We start from the raw sequence: 15,397 nt of genomic DNA on the forward strand, positions 1-15,397 counted from the left end.
GATAGGCAACGGGAACGGCTGGCCGCAGTGTTGTGCGTGTTCATTAAGCATACTTATATTTATGTATGTACACAAACGGCTTGGCCGTGTGGAATATTCCTGAAAGATCTCAGCCACTTGCGAGATAATGTTGGTCATTTTTACAGTCTGGAGTTATGTGGGTGGCTGGGTGGGGTGGACAGACAGTTTTGGTTGGGTGGGGTGGGGGGACAGACAGTTTTGGCTGGGTGGGGTGGAGGGACAGACAGTTTTGGCTGGGTGGGGTGGGGTGGAAGCCAGTTTTGGCTGGGTGGGGTGGGGGTACAGCCAGTTTTGGCTGGGGAGTGGGGTTGGGGGGCAGACAGTTTTGGCTGTGTGGGGTGAGGGGGATGCAGACAGTTTTGGCTGGGTGGCGTGGACAGACAGTTTTGGCTGGGTGGGGTGGGGTGGACAGACAGTTTTGGCTGGGTGGGGTGGGGCGGGCAGACAGTTGGGGCTGGGGAGTGAGGTGGAGGGAGCAGACAGTTTTGGTTGGGTGGGGGGGGGGGGCGGACGGGACAGGCAGTTGCTTGTGAATCAAATACTTTCTTTCTCCCCCCCCCCACCCCCACCCCCCCGCCATCCTGGGTGACCAGGGGGCTGGTAAACAAGGATGACTGGATTTGCTTTAAATAGGCAGGGCTGAGCTCCTCAGCCAGTCAGAGTGCATGGCTAAACTTGGTCAGCCCACGTAAGATGAATAGGGCTGATTCCCCCCAGGGGCGGTGGGGGGGAGGGGGGCGGCGGATTCCTTTCGATTGCTCATAGATCAGATTAAACAGATGACAACTGGCGGTGGCCTCATCCCCAGCAAACTATAAAGCCTGGGGGAGGGGGGGGGGAGACAGCAATCCAAAGACAAACTCTCTGAGGTGGCTCGCACCGGGTGGAGGGTCCCGCTGAAGCAGCAATGGCTGAGAGTCAGGTGCCCTTCTCCTGTCAGATCCCGGGGAGACACCGGGGCAACAGGGACCATTTCCGAGAGCCCGGCCTGTCCTCTCGCTTCCTGGACGACGAGTTCGGCATGTCGGCCTTTCCCGAGCACTTCACGGCCGACTGGCCCGACTGGGCCAGGCCCAGGCTGACGTCCACCTGGCCGGGCCCCCTCAGGTCGTCCTTCAACGGCGGCTCGGCTCGGGAGGCTCCGGGCGTCTACAGCTCGCCGCCGCCGCCCCACTACACGGCTCGCTACACCGGCTACCCTGAGGCCAGGAGCCCGCCCAGCATCAGCCCGGGGGAGCCCTGGAAAGTCTGCGTCAACGTCCAGAGCTTCGCCCCCGAGGAGCTGACCATCAAGACCAAGGATAGCTTCGTGGAGATATCAGGTAGGCTGGGAGGAAAGGCCAGATTACCGCCCCCCCCCCCCCCCCCCCCACACACATAGATATAAGAGAGAGAAGCGGGTCCCAGGAAGGAGGAGGGGGCAGTAGAAGGATGGGGGTTGAGGAAAAAAGGGGGTCTGGGTGAGGAGGGGACTGAGGGAGGGGAATCACAGGAGGAGGTCATAGAAGTGGTTGAGTAATCGGAGGGGGCTGCGGGTGGAGGAGGGGTGGATGAATGAGGGAGGGGGTGAGTGAGGAGGGGGTGTGTGATAATGATTTACTGTGTGAGGAGGGGGCCTGAGGGAGGAGGAGGGGGGTCTGAGGAAGGAGGAGAAGGGGGGACAGAGGGAGGAAAGGTGGATGAGTGAGGAGGAGTGTGAGTGATAATGGTTTACTGAGTGAGGGGGGCTGAGGGAGGAGGAGGAGGGGGCTGACGGAGGAGTGAGGGGGGGCTGAGGGAGGAGGAGGGGGCTGACGGAGGAGGAGGGGGGACTGGGGGAGGAGGGGTGGATGAATGAGGAGGCCCGTACCAGCCTCCCCGATCAGGCGTCGGAATGTGGCGACTAGGGGCTTTTCACAGTAACTTCATTGAAGCCTACTTGTGACAAGCGATTTTCATTTCATTTCATTTCATGAGGAGGACGGCTGAGTGATAATGGTTCACTGAGTGAGGAGGGGGTCTGAGGGAGGAGGAGGGGGGACTGAGGGAGGAGAGGGGCTGAGTGAGGAGAGGGGCTGAGTGAGGTGTGGAGTCCGCCTCAGTCTAAGGTAATCAGACAAAGGGGCAAGAGACATGCCAGCACTGGGAAGAGCCCTCAATCCCAATACGAGTTCAGATTGAAAGGCTTTTTACACTTGAAATGTCCCATTTCTCCCCCTTCTCTACACAATCCACACAATGTTTCTCGTGACTTGCTGGGTATTTCCAGCATTGTTTCGATATATAATATTACTGACAAACCTGCCTGCTTTATTTGGCTGAATTTGATCGAATTCAATGGCCTCGAAAATACAAGTGGGAAAGCAAGGGTCGCATGGGGGCACTATTTGAGGATTTTATTTGACTTTGAATAAATTAAAGTCAGGAGACTGGGGGAAATAGCAAAATTAAATCTTTGACACTGGACATGACTGCCGGCTGTTCTAAAATTGACCCATTGCCAGAAAACTCGGGTGACGTGCAATGGATATCACCACAAACGTGTCTTAGAGGCTTCCGTGATAAGTAGAATCATATGTTTTTGTGTGTCCTTAAAAAGGACTGGTTTGATATTTTCGAAGTTGAAATGTGGCGGGTGATCAGAATGGGGATGGGGCGGGAGGTGTAGGGATAGCAGGCTAAGGATAGACCCAGACCCCGCTAAGAGACAATATAATGACAATGGACTGTCAGGGAGTATGTGCAAAGGCACTGGGGGACATCTACTTGGGACTAGTTGCTTTGCGGAGCAAATCAGATTTTAAGATTCGTGTGGTTTGATTTGCCTTTCCCCACTTTGTATCGTTCCAAGGGAAACACGAAGAAAAACAAGAAGAAGGAGGAATAGTCTCAAAAAATTTCACCAAAAAGATCCAGTAAGTAGCAGACACCCAAATGCAAAATGGGCGTTTAAGGGGTCACCGCGAGGTGCTCATATCTTTCAATTTTTTTTTTCAATGTGAAACTTCAGCTTTCATGGTCTAAACTGCGGAGAAAACGCAAAGAAAGAGAGTTCATGAACTTGTGTGGGATTCCTTGCTTGCTGAAGGAACGAACGCCTTATTTGGCGATGGAATCGCGCTGAGTAACAATGAGCAAAATTGCGTCGGTTTCATAACGGTGCCCACAGCCAGCTGGTCCTGGAAGGCAACAGGGGGCCATCGGGCACACGCCTACGCCCCCCGCCCCAACCCAATTTGACCGTCCCTTTAAAATATCGCTGGGGACAGACTGAGAGAGCGAGGGCGCGGGCTGGAGTCATCCGAAAGGTCACTTATTGGCCCTTTACTCTCAACGTTGATATTTTTCCATATTCATTGTGGCACTTGGGGCTGGGTTGAAGTTTGAACCGGCTGTATTCAATTCCTTTGTCCGCTATTTCAAATGAAAATGTTTATTTCAAAGATACTGATGACTTTGTTAGAATAGCAACAGAGAAGGTTCACGTGAACTCTTACTAATTGCACCGCAAAGCTGTTAAGTCAAAAAGTATTTAGAGAATGAACTAAAAATTGAAACATGGCCAGAAACCCTCAGCAAATCTGGCAGCGTCTGCGAAGAGGGAAAAAGGGACCTTTGGTCAGAATGTTCTGATGAGAGGTCATTGATCTGAAACGTTGGGCCTGATTTTAACTGGACAAGTAGTGGATTTTCAATGAGTTGAAATCTCACCTGTAGACACTTGTTTTGCTGTTACAAATGTTGCCAGACTTGCTGAATGTTTTTCTCTAATTCATTCATGGGACATGGGTGTCGCTGGCCCGGCCAACATTTATTGCTGATCCCTAATTTCCCTTGAGCTGAGTGGCATTTCAGAGGGCAGTTCAGACTCAACCACATTGTTGTGGGTCTGGAGTCACATGTAGGCCAGAATGGGTAAGGAGGGTAGATCAACTGAGTCCTGCTTCAACTGAGTCAGAAGATGGCGCTGGAGCGAGGTGACTCTCTGCGAGCTCTCCACAACAGATCCATTTTTTACTTAACTTACAATCGTTCTAATCTTTTCCCTGTTATGTATTTTCTTTTATTTCCTTTTCTTTTCATGTACTTAATGATCTGTTGAGCTGCTCATAGAAAAATACTTTTCACTGTACCTCGGTACACGTGACAATAAATAAATCCAATCCAATCAGTAATTAAAGTCCCTGGACGGAATTCTCCCAACCCATCCGGGTTTGGTGGTGGATGGGCGGACACGACAAATCTGAGGGGAGCCAAAAAGACAGAGGCTGACCAGTGTGAAATCGGGTTGCAATTCTCTTAATGGCAGGGCGCTTTCCCGCTGGCAGGTGGCATGAATGCCATTTGCATCTCATGAATGCTCAATGGAAGAATCCTATCAGGCCTTCCAATCTTGTGCCACGTCAGCGGAAAATCACATCAGCATCAAACCCAATTGATAAAGGTTGGCATCCACAAGACGGCCCTCAGTTCTTGAGACTTTGAGGTGAGTGCAGAACTGACGTAGTGCTGCAATGCTCCTGATGCACTGTTCATCACTCTGCCGGGACAGACCGGTTCCTGCCTCCAACTCCATGCTACGTTGGCCTTCATGGACAGCACCGTACCACTGGACCTATGGATCTCCTGTACACCGAGCCAGATCAGTACTGAGCCTGGGGTTGGGGAGTACAAGGATCTCCTCCCCTTCCCCCTGCATGGTGCCACACATCAGTGTCGATTTGGACAGCATTGTGTTGTCGGACTCATGCTGCCACCGCAACAAAGGTCGGAAGTTTCACTGGGGATGGAATACATGGTGAAGCTGGGAGGAGAGATGCCTGATGAAGACAAGGGGGCAGCAATGTGGAAGAAAGGCAGTACAAGGAGGGGGGGGGGAGGGGGAGTTTCATGATGGAAGGCAGAGGGGAGGGAAGATGGACCCTGACAAGACACTGTGAAAATCACACATGCAGGGAGGTCAAAGGGATACCAGACCATTTACTGGAAGGGGATGCACAAAGACGCCAGGTGTGGTGGGTAGAGGTCCAAGTGGAGGGTGGGTGCCTTGCAGGTGATGGGTTCATGGGGGAGGTTGGTTGAATCAAAGAATAAACTTCTCATTGAGGCTGATAGCCTTTCGCCCCTGGGTCGCTGACATTGTGCACAGTCTGGTGAAGACAACTGGGCTGGAGAGAATGTGCGGGACAGGCATTTAAATACGGTGTTCGACCTTCAAACCCATCAGCTGAGGGTGGGTGGATGAATCCACTGCCGATCCACCAGAGAATGGGAAGGGAACCAGCCTGTGCATAATTAATGAAGTTCCAAGTGCTGAATCTGACATGTTAATCTGCCATTCTGGCCAGTGGGACAGATGCTGTCCGAGCCGCTCGCCACTGCATTTAGTTTCAAAATGGGAGAAATCCGCCCTGGGAATATTACTACTCTGTAGTTCTTCCACATCTCTGTGATGTCCTTGCAGATTTGCTTTTATTTGTCTTGCTCAGCAGTTGGAAGCCTATATGATATCCCCAGTAGTGTGATCATACCCTTTCAGCTGCTCTCTGACCTAATGAATTCTATCCTTGCCCTCTCAAGGACATTCTCTTTCCAATAATGTTTTCTCTCATCAGCACTATCATTGCCTTCTTCTTTTCCATGCCTTATCAGCCCATATTTCTGAATATTAAGGGCCCAGTCCTCAGAATGTCTAAGCAACATTTTCGATTGGTGCCATTGGTAAATCACATTCCCACACAACTTGCAAGTTAGCACCAATTTATATGTTTACATATATGAATTCCATTCCAAACCTGTATCGGTATTCCTTGTAGTCCTTCTTAGTTTGCTCCTATTAAATATGGAGCCAGGCTTGACCCTCCCAATAACAGCGCAAAACACACACCCCCCTTCAAAAAATGGCAAAGTGTGGGAAAATCTCGTCAGGAAACCTGCCAGTTTCTCTTGGGAGAAACACGCCAGTTTTCTGATTGAACCTAACACTTTACCATTTTTTGGAAAGATTCCACACAGAAATCAGGAAATTACAGGCCAGTTAGCTGAACATCTGTCAGAGGGAAAACGCTGGAACTAATTATTAAGGAAACTATAGCAGGACAGCAAGGATTTGTGAAAAGGAAATCATGTTTGACTTAATTTATTAGAGTTCTTTGAGGAAGTAACAAGCAACTTGGCTGGGGATCTGTTGATGTGGTGAACTTGGATTTCCAGAAATCATTTGATAAAGTGCCACATCAAAGTTTATTGCACAAAATAAGAGCTCATGAGTGACTGTCTCTGTGTGGAGTTTGTATATTCACACCATGTCTGCATTGTTTCCCTCTGGGCGCTCCCGTTTTCTCTCACACTCCAAAGATGTGCAGGTTAGATGCATTGGCCACACTAAATTGGATTTTGAGTAAACTTAAGGAGGAGATGGACAGATTTTTAATTAGCAATGGGTTGAAGGAGTATGGAGAATGGGCATGAAAGTGGAGTTGAAGCTGAGAGGAGATTAACCATGAACATATTGAATGGCAGAGCGGGCTCAAGAGACTGAATTGCCTGCTCCGGCTCTTAGTTCTTATTTTCGCATGCATTACAACTGATTGTTCTATTAGTCAGTCACTGCACATGCGTCACACACATTGGGTGGGATTTTCTGTGCAACCCGCCATGTGTTTTGCAGTGATGGAGGTGGCCTGCCGTTGGCCAGCGGCGGTATCTACTGGTCCCATCATTGTCAATGGGGTTTCCTGTTGAATGCACCCCTCACTGCCGGGAAACCCGTGACAGGGGTGTGCTGTCAGTGGTACCGGAAGATCCCAGTGGCATGAATTACTGGAAAGTTTCTTCAAACCATACAGGGGTCTGAATAGAATGTGTTTGCATCGGCATTGATTGTTCATCTGTGTGCTGTTCTTTTTCTGGAGAGTGTCATTCCCATGGTCCTTGGTGACTGATGTGCCATTGTGGTTATTGGGGACTCGAGGACCTCTGGGCTTAACGGTAGTTCGGTACTCAGTACGGCTGGTGAAATCCCTTCTCCATGACCAACTGATTGAGATGAAGGAACAGCTTCAATAGCTGATTGTATATGCCAACAATTGCATCTGTATAGCTGGTTGCATTTTTTTCAACTCCCACTTAGAGTTGCCAGCTGTGGGATTGTGGGTTATTCTTTCCACCTGGTACCATTGCCTCTGAAATTAGTTTGTTCCAATCTCACAGAGCTTGGTTCATTGAAGACTTCAGTTTATTGTGTGTTTTCAATGGTATATACTCAGCTGGAATATTGCCCTCCAAATCTTCCACTTCAGCTCTGACGTGAATGTTTTCCTGTTGAACTGCTTCATTTGCTTTTGGTTCATGCCTTTCACTGATGTGGACAGCAACCATCTTGTGGTTTGCTTAAATATTGCCTTCCTCCCTCTTGGACCTTCTGTCTTCCTGTTTCTGGAGTCTTTTTCATTTCCCTCTCTCTGGGATCTTTTATTGCTCTTTCTTTGAGGTCTTTTGTTGCCCCTTCTCTGTTGGCACATTCAGGGTTACAAGCCCAAGCTTTTGGCATCTATGATCTGGACCTCTAAATCTTCCTTCTTGCCATTGCACGAGGCTGTCAGACTAACTTGTCTTGTCAGTATGAGTATCCTGCCGTCATATGGACTTAACCTTACTTTTGAGGGTTTTATTTTCAGATTGCCATGTTGAGGTACTTCGCACAGGTCTGAGAAGTTGAATATATCACGTGACACACAAAGATCTATCTGACATTTCTTGTTTGCTTTTCTCCCTTTGCAGTTATCATTACAACAATCACAAACTATTTGTCACCTGTAAACATGGCTGAACCAACTTGCTGTATCGTGTTTAGTTCATCAGACTCTTCTGCAGATAACCCTCCAGTGGCCTTCTGTTCAGGCTTGTTTTGCTTTGTTCTCGCCAAGCGCTTGTGTGCAAAATAATTCTGCTTCTTGCGGTTAAAACACTACTCTTTCCATGCTGTGTGCAATTCTTCTTTTCATTTGTATGCTGTCTTCTGCAGTACCTGCATCTGTCCTTTTGTCTGCAATGGCTCTGCTCTTTTAGCCTGGACTGTGCCTCAGCATAATGTATGTCGTAATTTATTCTGCTATACATATACTCCAGCTGGTGTTTCACAACTTCCGCATTTCGACACATGTCGATTGCTTTATTTAGCATCAGTTTCTCATCTTTCAGTCAACTTGCTCTCATCGAGGGGTCTTGCATGCCTGATCAGATCATCTTTAGCTGTCCAAATTCACATGCTTCTACAAGTTTTCTTCCATAGTCACATAATGTTCACTGGTCTCTTATACAGCTTGCTCTCCAGTGTTGAATACATATCATTCACATGTAACATTCACTCAAGGTTCTAAATATGTGTTTAGGGCACTCAAAATCTCTGTCGTCTTTTTTCTTTCTTCAGTGGTTGCATATAGGGTGGTATACAATTTGTAGCAGCCCCTCCCCAGCAGTGTTAACAGTGTGGTTACTCTTTGTGTTTGCGTTGGTTTCGCCCCACAACCCAAAGGTGTGCAGGGTAGATGGATTGGCCACGCTAAATTACGCCTTAATTGGAAAAAATGAATTGGGTACTCTAAATTTATTTTAAAAACCAGTGTGGCTACTCTTATTGATTTCAGGCTTGTTAATTAAGTCTGTTGCAATCTCATAGTTTTGCCATTGTCAGAGGAAAACCTGCCAATTCTGCCATGTATCACCATTCATTTTGACTGGGATTGGAAAATTTCCAAAGTCTGCATGTTCACCAACTCTGCTTTTACTTGCATCCTTCGATATGAATTTGCCTTTTGTGTACGTTTGTCCATTACATAGAACTTAGAAAAATACAGCACAGAACAGGCCCGTCGGCCCACGATGTTGTGCCGAACCTTTGTCCTAGATTAATCATAGATTATCATTGAATTTACAGTGCAGAAGGAGGCCATTCGGCCCATTGAGTCTGGAAAGAGCACCCTACCCAAGGTCAACACCTCCACCCAACACTAAGGGCAATTTTGGACACTAAGGGCAATTTATCATGGCCAATCCACCTAACCTGCACATCTTTGGACTGTGGGAGGAAACCGGAGCACCCGGAGGAAACCCACGCACACACGGGGAGGATGTGCAGACTCTTCTGCAGGTTATTGCAGAGTTGTCCTTGTTCTGCAGCTCAGTGCTTTTCCTGAACTCTTTTTTTTTAGCCGCTTCACTTTTCTGATTTGAACATTTCTGTGTGCCTTTCTGAGCTGTTTCTGCTCTGCACCACTTTGAGGGTTCAAAAATCTATTTTTTCTTCACTTGCTGACATCATGTTTCATATATAAGGACAGCTGTATTTCTGTTTTCAGTGAGAGGCATTATTGAGCATCCATCTTCCCTGCTTTCTCCCTGTTGATCTGTATCTCCATCTGCTTCAGATGCATTTCAGCCCTTCCATTATACAACTTTTCCTTGTGGCAATGCAGTCTCTGATGTAATAACTCAGTTTAAAAATGTTTTTTCGTGACAATTTTAAACTTATTACCATGCGGTTCTATCTCTCCAAACAGAGGAAACAGTCATTCCCTACCCACCCTATTAAATCTCCTCATAACCTTGAAAATATAAGTTTCCTCGAGGCAACCTCTGGAAATTTCCCCAGCATCACAAGGCTTTCCACATCTCCATATTTTCTAATCCATGGGTGGAACTTTCCCAAGTTTTCCCAGAGTGCTCGATCAGGTGAGAAAGCTCTGTGAAACTCGCTGGCTTCACAGATACCTTTTCTCACCTGGGTAAACAGCACTCTGTGCAATTACAGAGTTCTGATGAGGATCACACAGCCAGCTCGGGGGTGGGCCTAAAGACGCTGGCAAAGCCGTAATTCGGAGATGGGGGCACCATTTTCAAAGGTCTTCCTCAGCCTGCAACAGAAAATGGGACCAAACTCTTCCCCAAGGAGATAACCCCCCCGCACAAAGATCGGGAAGTCCCCGACTGAAATATGGACCCCCACCCCCAACAGAGATCGAGAACACACCCCCCCCCACCACTCGAATGCATGAACAGCGCGCCCGCCCCCCCCCCCCCCCCCTCGCCCCGCCTCCCCAATCAACCATGGCACCTCCTAGAGGGCCTGCTGCTGGCAACCTGGCAATTCCAATCTGGCAGTGTGTTGGCTAGGGCCATGTCCCTCACCACCCGGGGGCTATACTAACCTCCGCACCCTCGGCGTGGTCATTATGACTTGTTCTTGTTTGTTTTTGAGAACCAGTAGTGATTCACACTGGCCTGCTGTCACATTGCTGGGGAGGAGGAGGATCCAACATAGGCGTACGTGATGACGTAAAGCCACTTAAGAATATTTAAATTGATTAAAATTAATGGAAATGAGTTCACATCCTTTCTGAGCGTGAACCTGATCGGGTCAACAGTTGGGGGGGGGGGCGGAAAGATCTCAAACCGAGGTCTCACCAGGTCAAATCCCATTATGGCCCTCTCATGAGATTTAGCGGCCATAACGGAATTTGCGCCAGCGGTGAACAGGCTCTCTAAATTCCACCACATGTTTATCTTGGGATTAACTACTCAGAACAAATTTTGCATTTTTACTTTCACCTTTCCTCCATGTTCAACAGCTGCTGCCCCTCATAACTCAAAGGAAGAGACTTGGAGATAAGAATGACTTTGTGATATATCCCAAGTATCGCTTTATGTATCACTATTGTTTTAATAAAAAGATTGTCATTTAACTTCCTGTACATTCCCTGGCTCTGAAATTTTTCAGAGATTCTTCCAGGTTCTGCATTTCTTTGCAGGGGGATGGGGCGGGGTGGTTCTGTGGGTCTCTTCCTGCGTTGCAGAAAATCAGGAGAATCTCTCTAGAGTTTGAAGGCCTATATTTCAACGGTTGTGCAATGAATTGGACCCAATAAGATGCTATAAGCAAAGGAGCATGTCTGCTTCCGAACACAATCAACACAAAATGAAAATGGAACGATTGATGAAAAAAATGAAATGAAATGAAAATCGCTTATTGTCACAAGTTGGCTTCAAATGAAGTTACTGTGAAAAGCCCCTAGTCGCCACATTCCGTCGCCTGTTCGGGGAGGCTGGTACGGGAATCGAACCCGCACTGTTGGCCTGCCATGGTCTGCTTTAAAAGCCAGCTATTTAGCCTTGTGCTAAACCAGCCCCTATGTATCACACATAAATTAAAAGCATTCTGCTTATAGCTCGTGGCCGGGATTTTCTGCCCTCACCATGGAGGGACTTGCAGATGAAGCCAAAAGTCCATTGACTTTCTGCAGGACCGGACGATTCCAGCAGCAGGCAGGGCCGTAAACGCCCGCCCGTGTCACTCAAACAGATTCCCTCCTTCCTGTCCAGCCAGTAAGTTTTTTTAAAAAAAAAATTTTTATTCAGGTTTTTTAACAACACAATTTCTTCCCCTTACAAACAATAACCCCCCCCCCCCCACCCCCCCACCCCCCGTAACAAAATAACGCAAATTCTCCCTGAGCAAGATATATACAAGGCAAGATGGTATATTTACATAGCTTTATACACTGGCTCTTGGCCGCGCGTATCGTTTCCCCCCACCCTCCATGCTATCTCCCGCTCGTCCATCCCCTCAGACAGTCTCTCGTCCCCCCCCCCCCCCCCCAGGGTTGCTGCTGCTGCTGATCGATCTTCTTCTAACGCTCCGCGAGATAATCTAGGAACGGTTGCCACCGCCTGTAAAACCCCTGTGCAGACCCTCTCAAAGCAAACTTAATTCTCTCCAATTTTATGAACCCCGCCATGTCATTAATCCAGGCCTCCAGGCTAGGGGGCTTCGCCTCCTGTCCAGCCACTAAGTTAATCGGCATGCACAGGCTTCCATAAAAGATTCATCAAGGGGATACTTATAAAGGGACACTTATATTGCTGTGTACACAGCTCAGTGAGAGCAACTTTTGGTACTCTATTTAATAGGTGAGACGGTGGCGTAGTGGTGTTCTCACTGGACTAGTAAACCAGAGTCCCAGATTAATGCTTTGGGGTCCCAGGTTCAAATTCCGTCACTGCAAATGGTGAAATTTGAATTCAATAAAAAACGTGGAATAAAAATTTTCTAATGCTGACCGCAAAACCATTGTCAATTGCCGTAAAAATCCATCTGGTTGACTAATGTCCTTTAGGGAAGGAAATCTGCCGCCCTTACCTGGTCTGGCCTACGTGTGATGCCAGACCCACAGCAAAGTGGTTGACTCTTAACAAGCCCCTCAATGACAATTAGGAATGGGCAATAAACGCTGGCACAACCTGCGATGCCCATGTCCCATGAACAAATTTTTAAAAATAATGCATGCTTTCATAGAATTTATTAATTCGTTAATGTTCCCGTTGTGAGGCTGTTAAGCAGGACTGAGGTTCATGAAATAAACAGGAATTTAGCTGGCTCAGCAAAAATAAGGAGAAAGTTCCTCAGAGTTCTGTTCTGGGTCATTTGTCTCACAGAATACATTGATAATATGGCGAACTGTACTTTCTGTTATAAAATGTTATAAAATACGATTATGGCAAGTACAATGTAGACCAATGGCATTCAAAGGGATTTGGATCAATTAAGCACACAGCCGAATGAATGATAGATGGAAGTCAATGTAGATACAAGTATGAACTGTTTTGAAACAAGCGCAACATAGCAAAAGCTGAATGGATTTGGATACAACTCTGATCATCTCTCCAAGTATCCAATGAACGTGAATCTGTTATCCCTGAAGATAATGAAAATAGAAGTTATTTTTCTGGTCACATTTAAAAGGAAGAGGGACTTGCATTTATACAGCCCCTTTTGTGACCCTAACATGTAAGTGCTGTACAGACAATGCAGTACTTTTTAACATGCAGTCACTGTTGTGGGATTTTTAAAAAATTTGTTCATGGGATGTGGGCATCGTTGGCTGGGCCAGCACTTATCACAATTTATAAGCTCCATCTGCTATCTCTCTAACATGCTTCTTTTAAACGGCTTTGTATAAAATACAATTGACAAACAACAAAATTATATAAATGCGCGAGGCATAACTGTTGAACCCACAATTGGGTCAAGATTACAGGATTTGATGTGACAGCTTTGCTCAATATTGTGTCGTTCTGTGCTTCCTCAGGCTGCCCATTGAAGTTGACCCCGTGACAGTCTTTGCATCCTTGTCCCCTGAAGGAGTCTTAATCATCGAAGCTCCCCCTGCAAGACCACCTTGCTATTTCTATGGGGATGACAGCATGAGTATTGATACAGAGGAAAATGGATTGAGAGGCCAAGAACAGACTGTTTCTTAATCTTAGCCGACTATGAAATCACCTGTCAAAATCTGCCAAAAAACACCAAGGTTATTGCCTCTAAAAGAGTCAACAAAGACTGTATATAAATCATTGTTTGTTTACTTTGATACTTCTAGATAGTCTTACAGAAGATATTGATCTGTTTTGGTCTATTTTGTATATGAGAAGAAGGCTGTATATTGATTATTGGGTTTTGTTTTGCACAATAGCATCTATTTTATATGCTAGATGTAGCAGAGTGGTTCATATTTGATCCTCCTGTAAAGTGCCTTTAATTGTTGATTTTGAATAAAATCTATGTTTGAAAATATTGTATTATTTCCCCGGTGATAATATTCTGTGATTCCTTTGCACTTGACATGAAGCAAGGGGAAGAAGTAGAGCACTGGGTCAGACTCTGCAGGGAGTCCCACAGTTTTATTGGGTTTGAATTCCAAGCTGATAGAATGAAAACCGTCACTATTTGTGGCTGTAAAGGTTGTACATGACAGGAGTTTGGACAGTTTGAATATAGATTCGAGTGGAACAAAACCACACTGAGGCAGAACTAAATGGTCAGATGGATGTCTTGCAATGTGCAGTAGGGGTTGCTCTAGGGTTGAGGGACATTTATATAAAGCCTTTAACATAGGCAAATGTGCCAAGGTTCTTCACAGAGGCATAATCAGATACAAGTGGACACTAAGCCAAGAAGTAAATAATAGGGGAATCGCCAAAGTCTTTGTCAAAAATGTGGATTTTACAGAGAACCTTAAAGGAATAGGGTTCTTTATTCATAGATCATAGAATTTACAGTGTAAAAGGAGGCCATTCAGCCCATCGAGTCTACACCGGCCCCTGAAAGAGCACGCTACCTAATCCCATAAACCAGCAACCCCACCTAACGTTTGGACACGACTTGGCAATTTAGCGTGACCAACCAATCCACCTAACCATCTTTGGACGGTGGAAGGAAACAGGAACACCCGGAGGAAACCCACACAGACACGTGGAGAATGTGCAAACTCTGCACAGATAGTGACCCAAGCCGGGAATCGAACCTGGGACCCTGGCGCTGTGAAACAACAGTGCTAATCACTGTGCCACCGTGTTGCCCCAAAATTCCCATAATTCTTTCATGGGATGTGGGCATCACTGGCAAGACCAGCATTTGTTGCCCATCACTAATTGCCCTTGACTAGCATGGCTTGCAAAGCTATTTCAAAGGTAAGTTAAGAGTCAACCACGTTTCTGTGGGTCTGCAGCCTCACATAGGCCAGAACAGGTAAGGATGGCAGAGTGAGGTAGAAGATTTAAAGAGAGAAGTCCAAACTGTAGGGCTTCGATGACTGAAGGCTTTTGTGTTATGTAATTTGGAATAACACAAGCTGCCACTTGATGCAGTTTTGAGTAAAAGATGCTCCAGAGTTTGAAGTGAGTTCAATGTGTTTTATTGAACTATTAGCACAGTTCTCAATGAGTTCGACTCTCTGCTCATCTAAATGTAGTAACTCAGTCGAACTGAACCAGCCTTGCTCTAAGCCACGTGCTGGGGTGTAATGCTGAGGATACACCCTGTCTCACTCTGTAGATGTTGGTCAGTGGAAAGAGGCTGGGTGTGAGTGCCTCGTCCCTTTTATAATGAGATACCACCCCTGAGTGTCCTGACTGCTCATTGGTCGTGCCATATTCTATGTGTTCATTAGCTGCATGTTTGCATATCATGACAGCTCTATCTAAGTATTTTACATTTCAAATATTGCTGTATTTAATTTTGTGCTCTGAATTTTCCCACTCCCACTCCCACCCACTCCACGAGTCAGCACTTTGATGGCTCAATAATCTGATTCTGTAGGGCAATAGACTCGTTTTCATGCCTCTGTGTATAAAAAAAGAGGAAGTTGAAGATGGATATAGGAGGCAGATAATCTGCTCATTGTTTATAGGTGAAACAATCCAGGAGCAAGATTCCTCCAGAGGTTCACGAATGGGGCCAGATGATTATCATTAGGTTTAAGGAGAGGGTGAGAAGGTAGTTAGAAGAGATTGATATCCATGCAAGATTTTCCGGCTGTTCAAGCTGTCTCAATCTTCCGGT

At 46.6% G+C, this 15,397-nt stretch overlaps 1 protein-coding gene across 1 annotated transcript; it reads left to right on the forward strand.

Moving 5' to 3' along the window:
• Window positions 1-766: 766 nt before the first annotated feature.
• Window positions 767-13,630, forward strand: hspb8 (heat shock protein b8). Its single transcript, XM_072497049.1, has 3 exons — window positions 767-1,343; window positions 2,852-2,915; window positions 13,146-13,630. The coding sequence occupies exons 1-3, from the start codon at window positions 929-931 to the stop codon at window positions 13,315-13,317; spliced, it is 651 nt and encodes a 216-aa protein (XP_072353150.1). The 5' UTR covers window positions 767-928; the 3' UTR covers window positions 13,318-13,630.
• The last annotated feature ends 1,767 nt before the right edge of the window (window positions 13,631-15,397 follow it).

This window comes from Scyliorhinus torazame, chromosome 1 (genome assembly GCF_047496885.1).
Source record: "Scyliorhinus torazame isolate Kashiwa2021f chromosome 1, sScyTor2.1, whole genome shotgun sequence".
NCBI classification, from domain to species: Eukaryota; Metazoa; Chordata; class Chondrichthyes; order Carcharhiniformes; family Scyliorhinidae; genus Scyliorhinus; species Scyliorhinus torazame.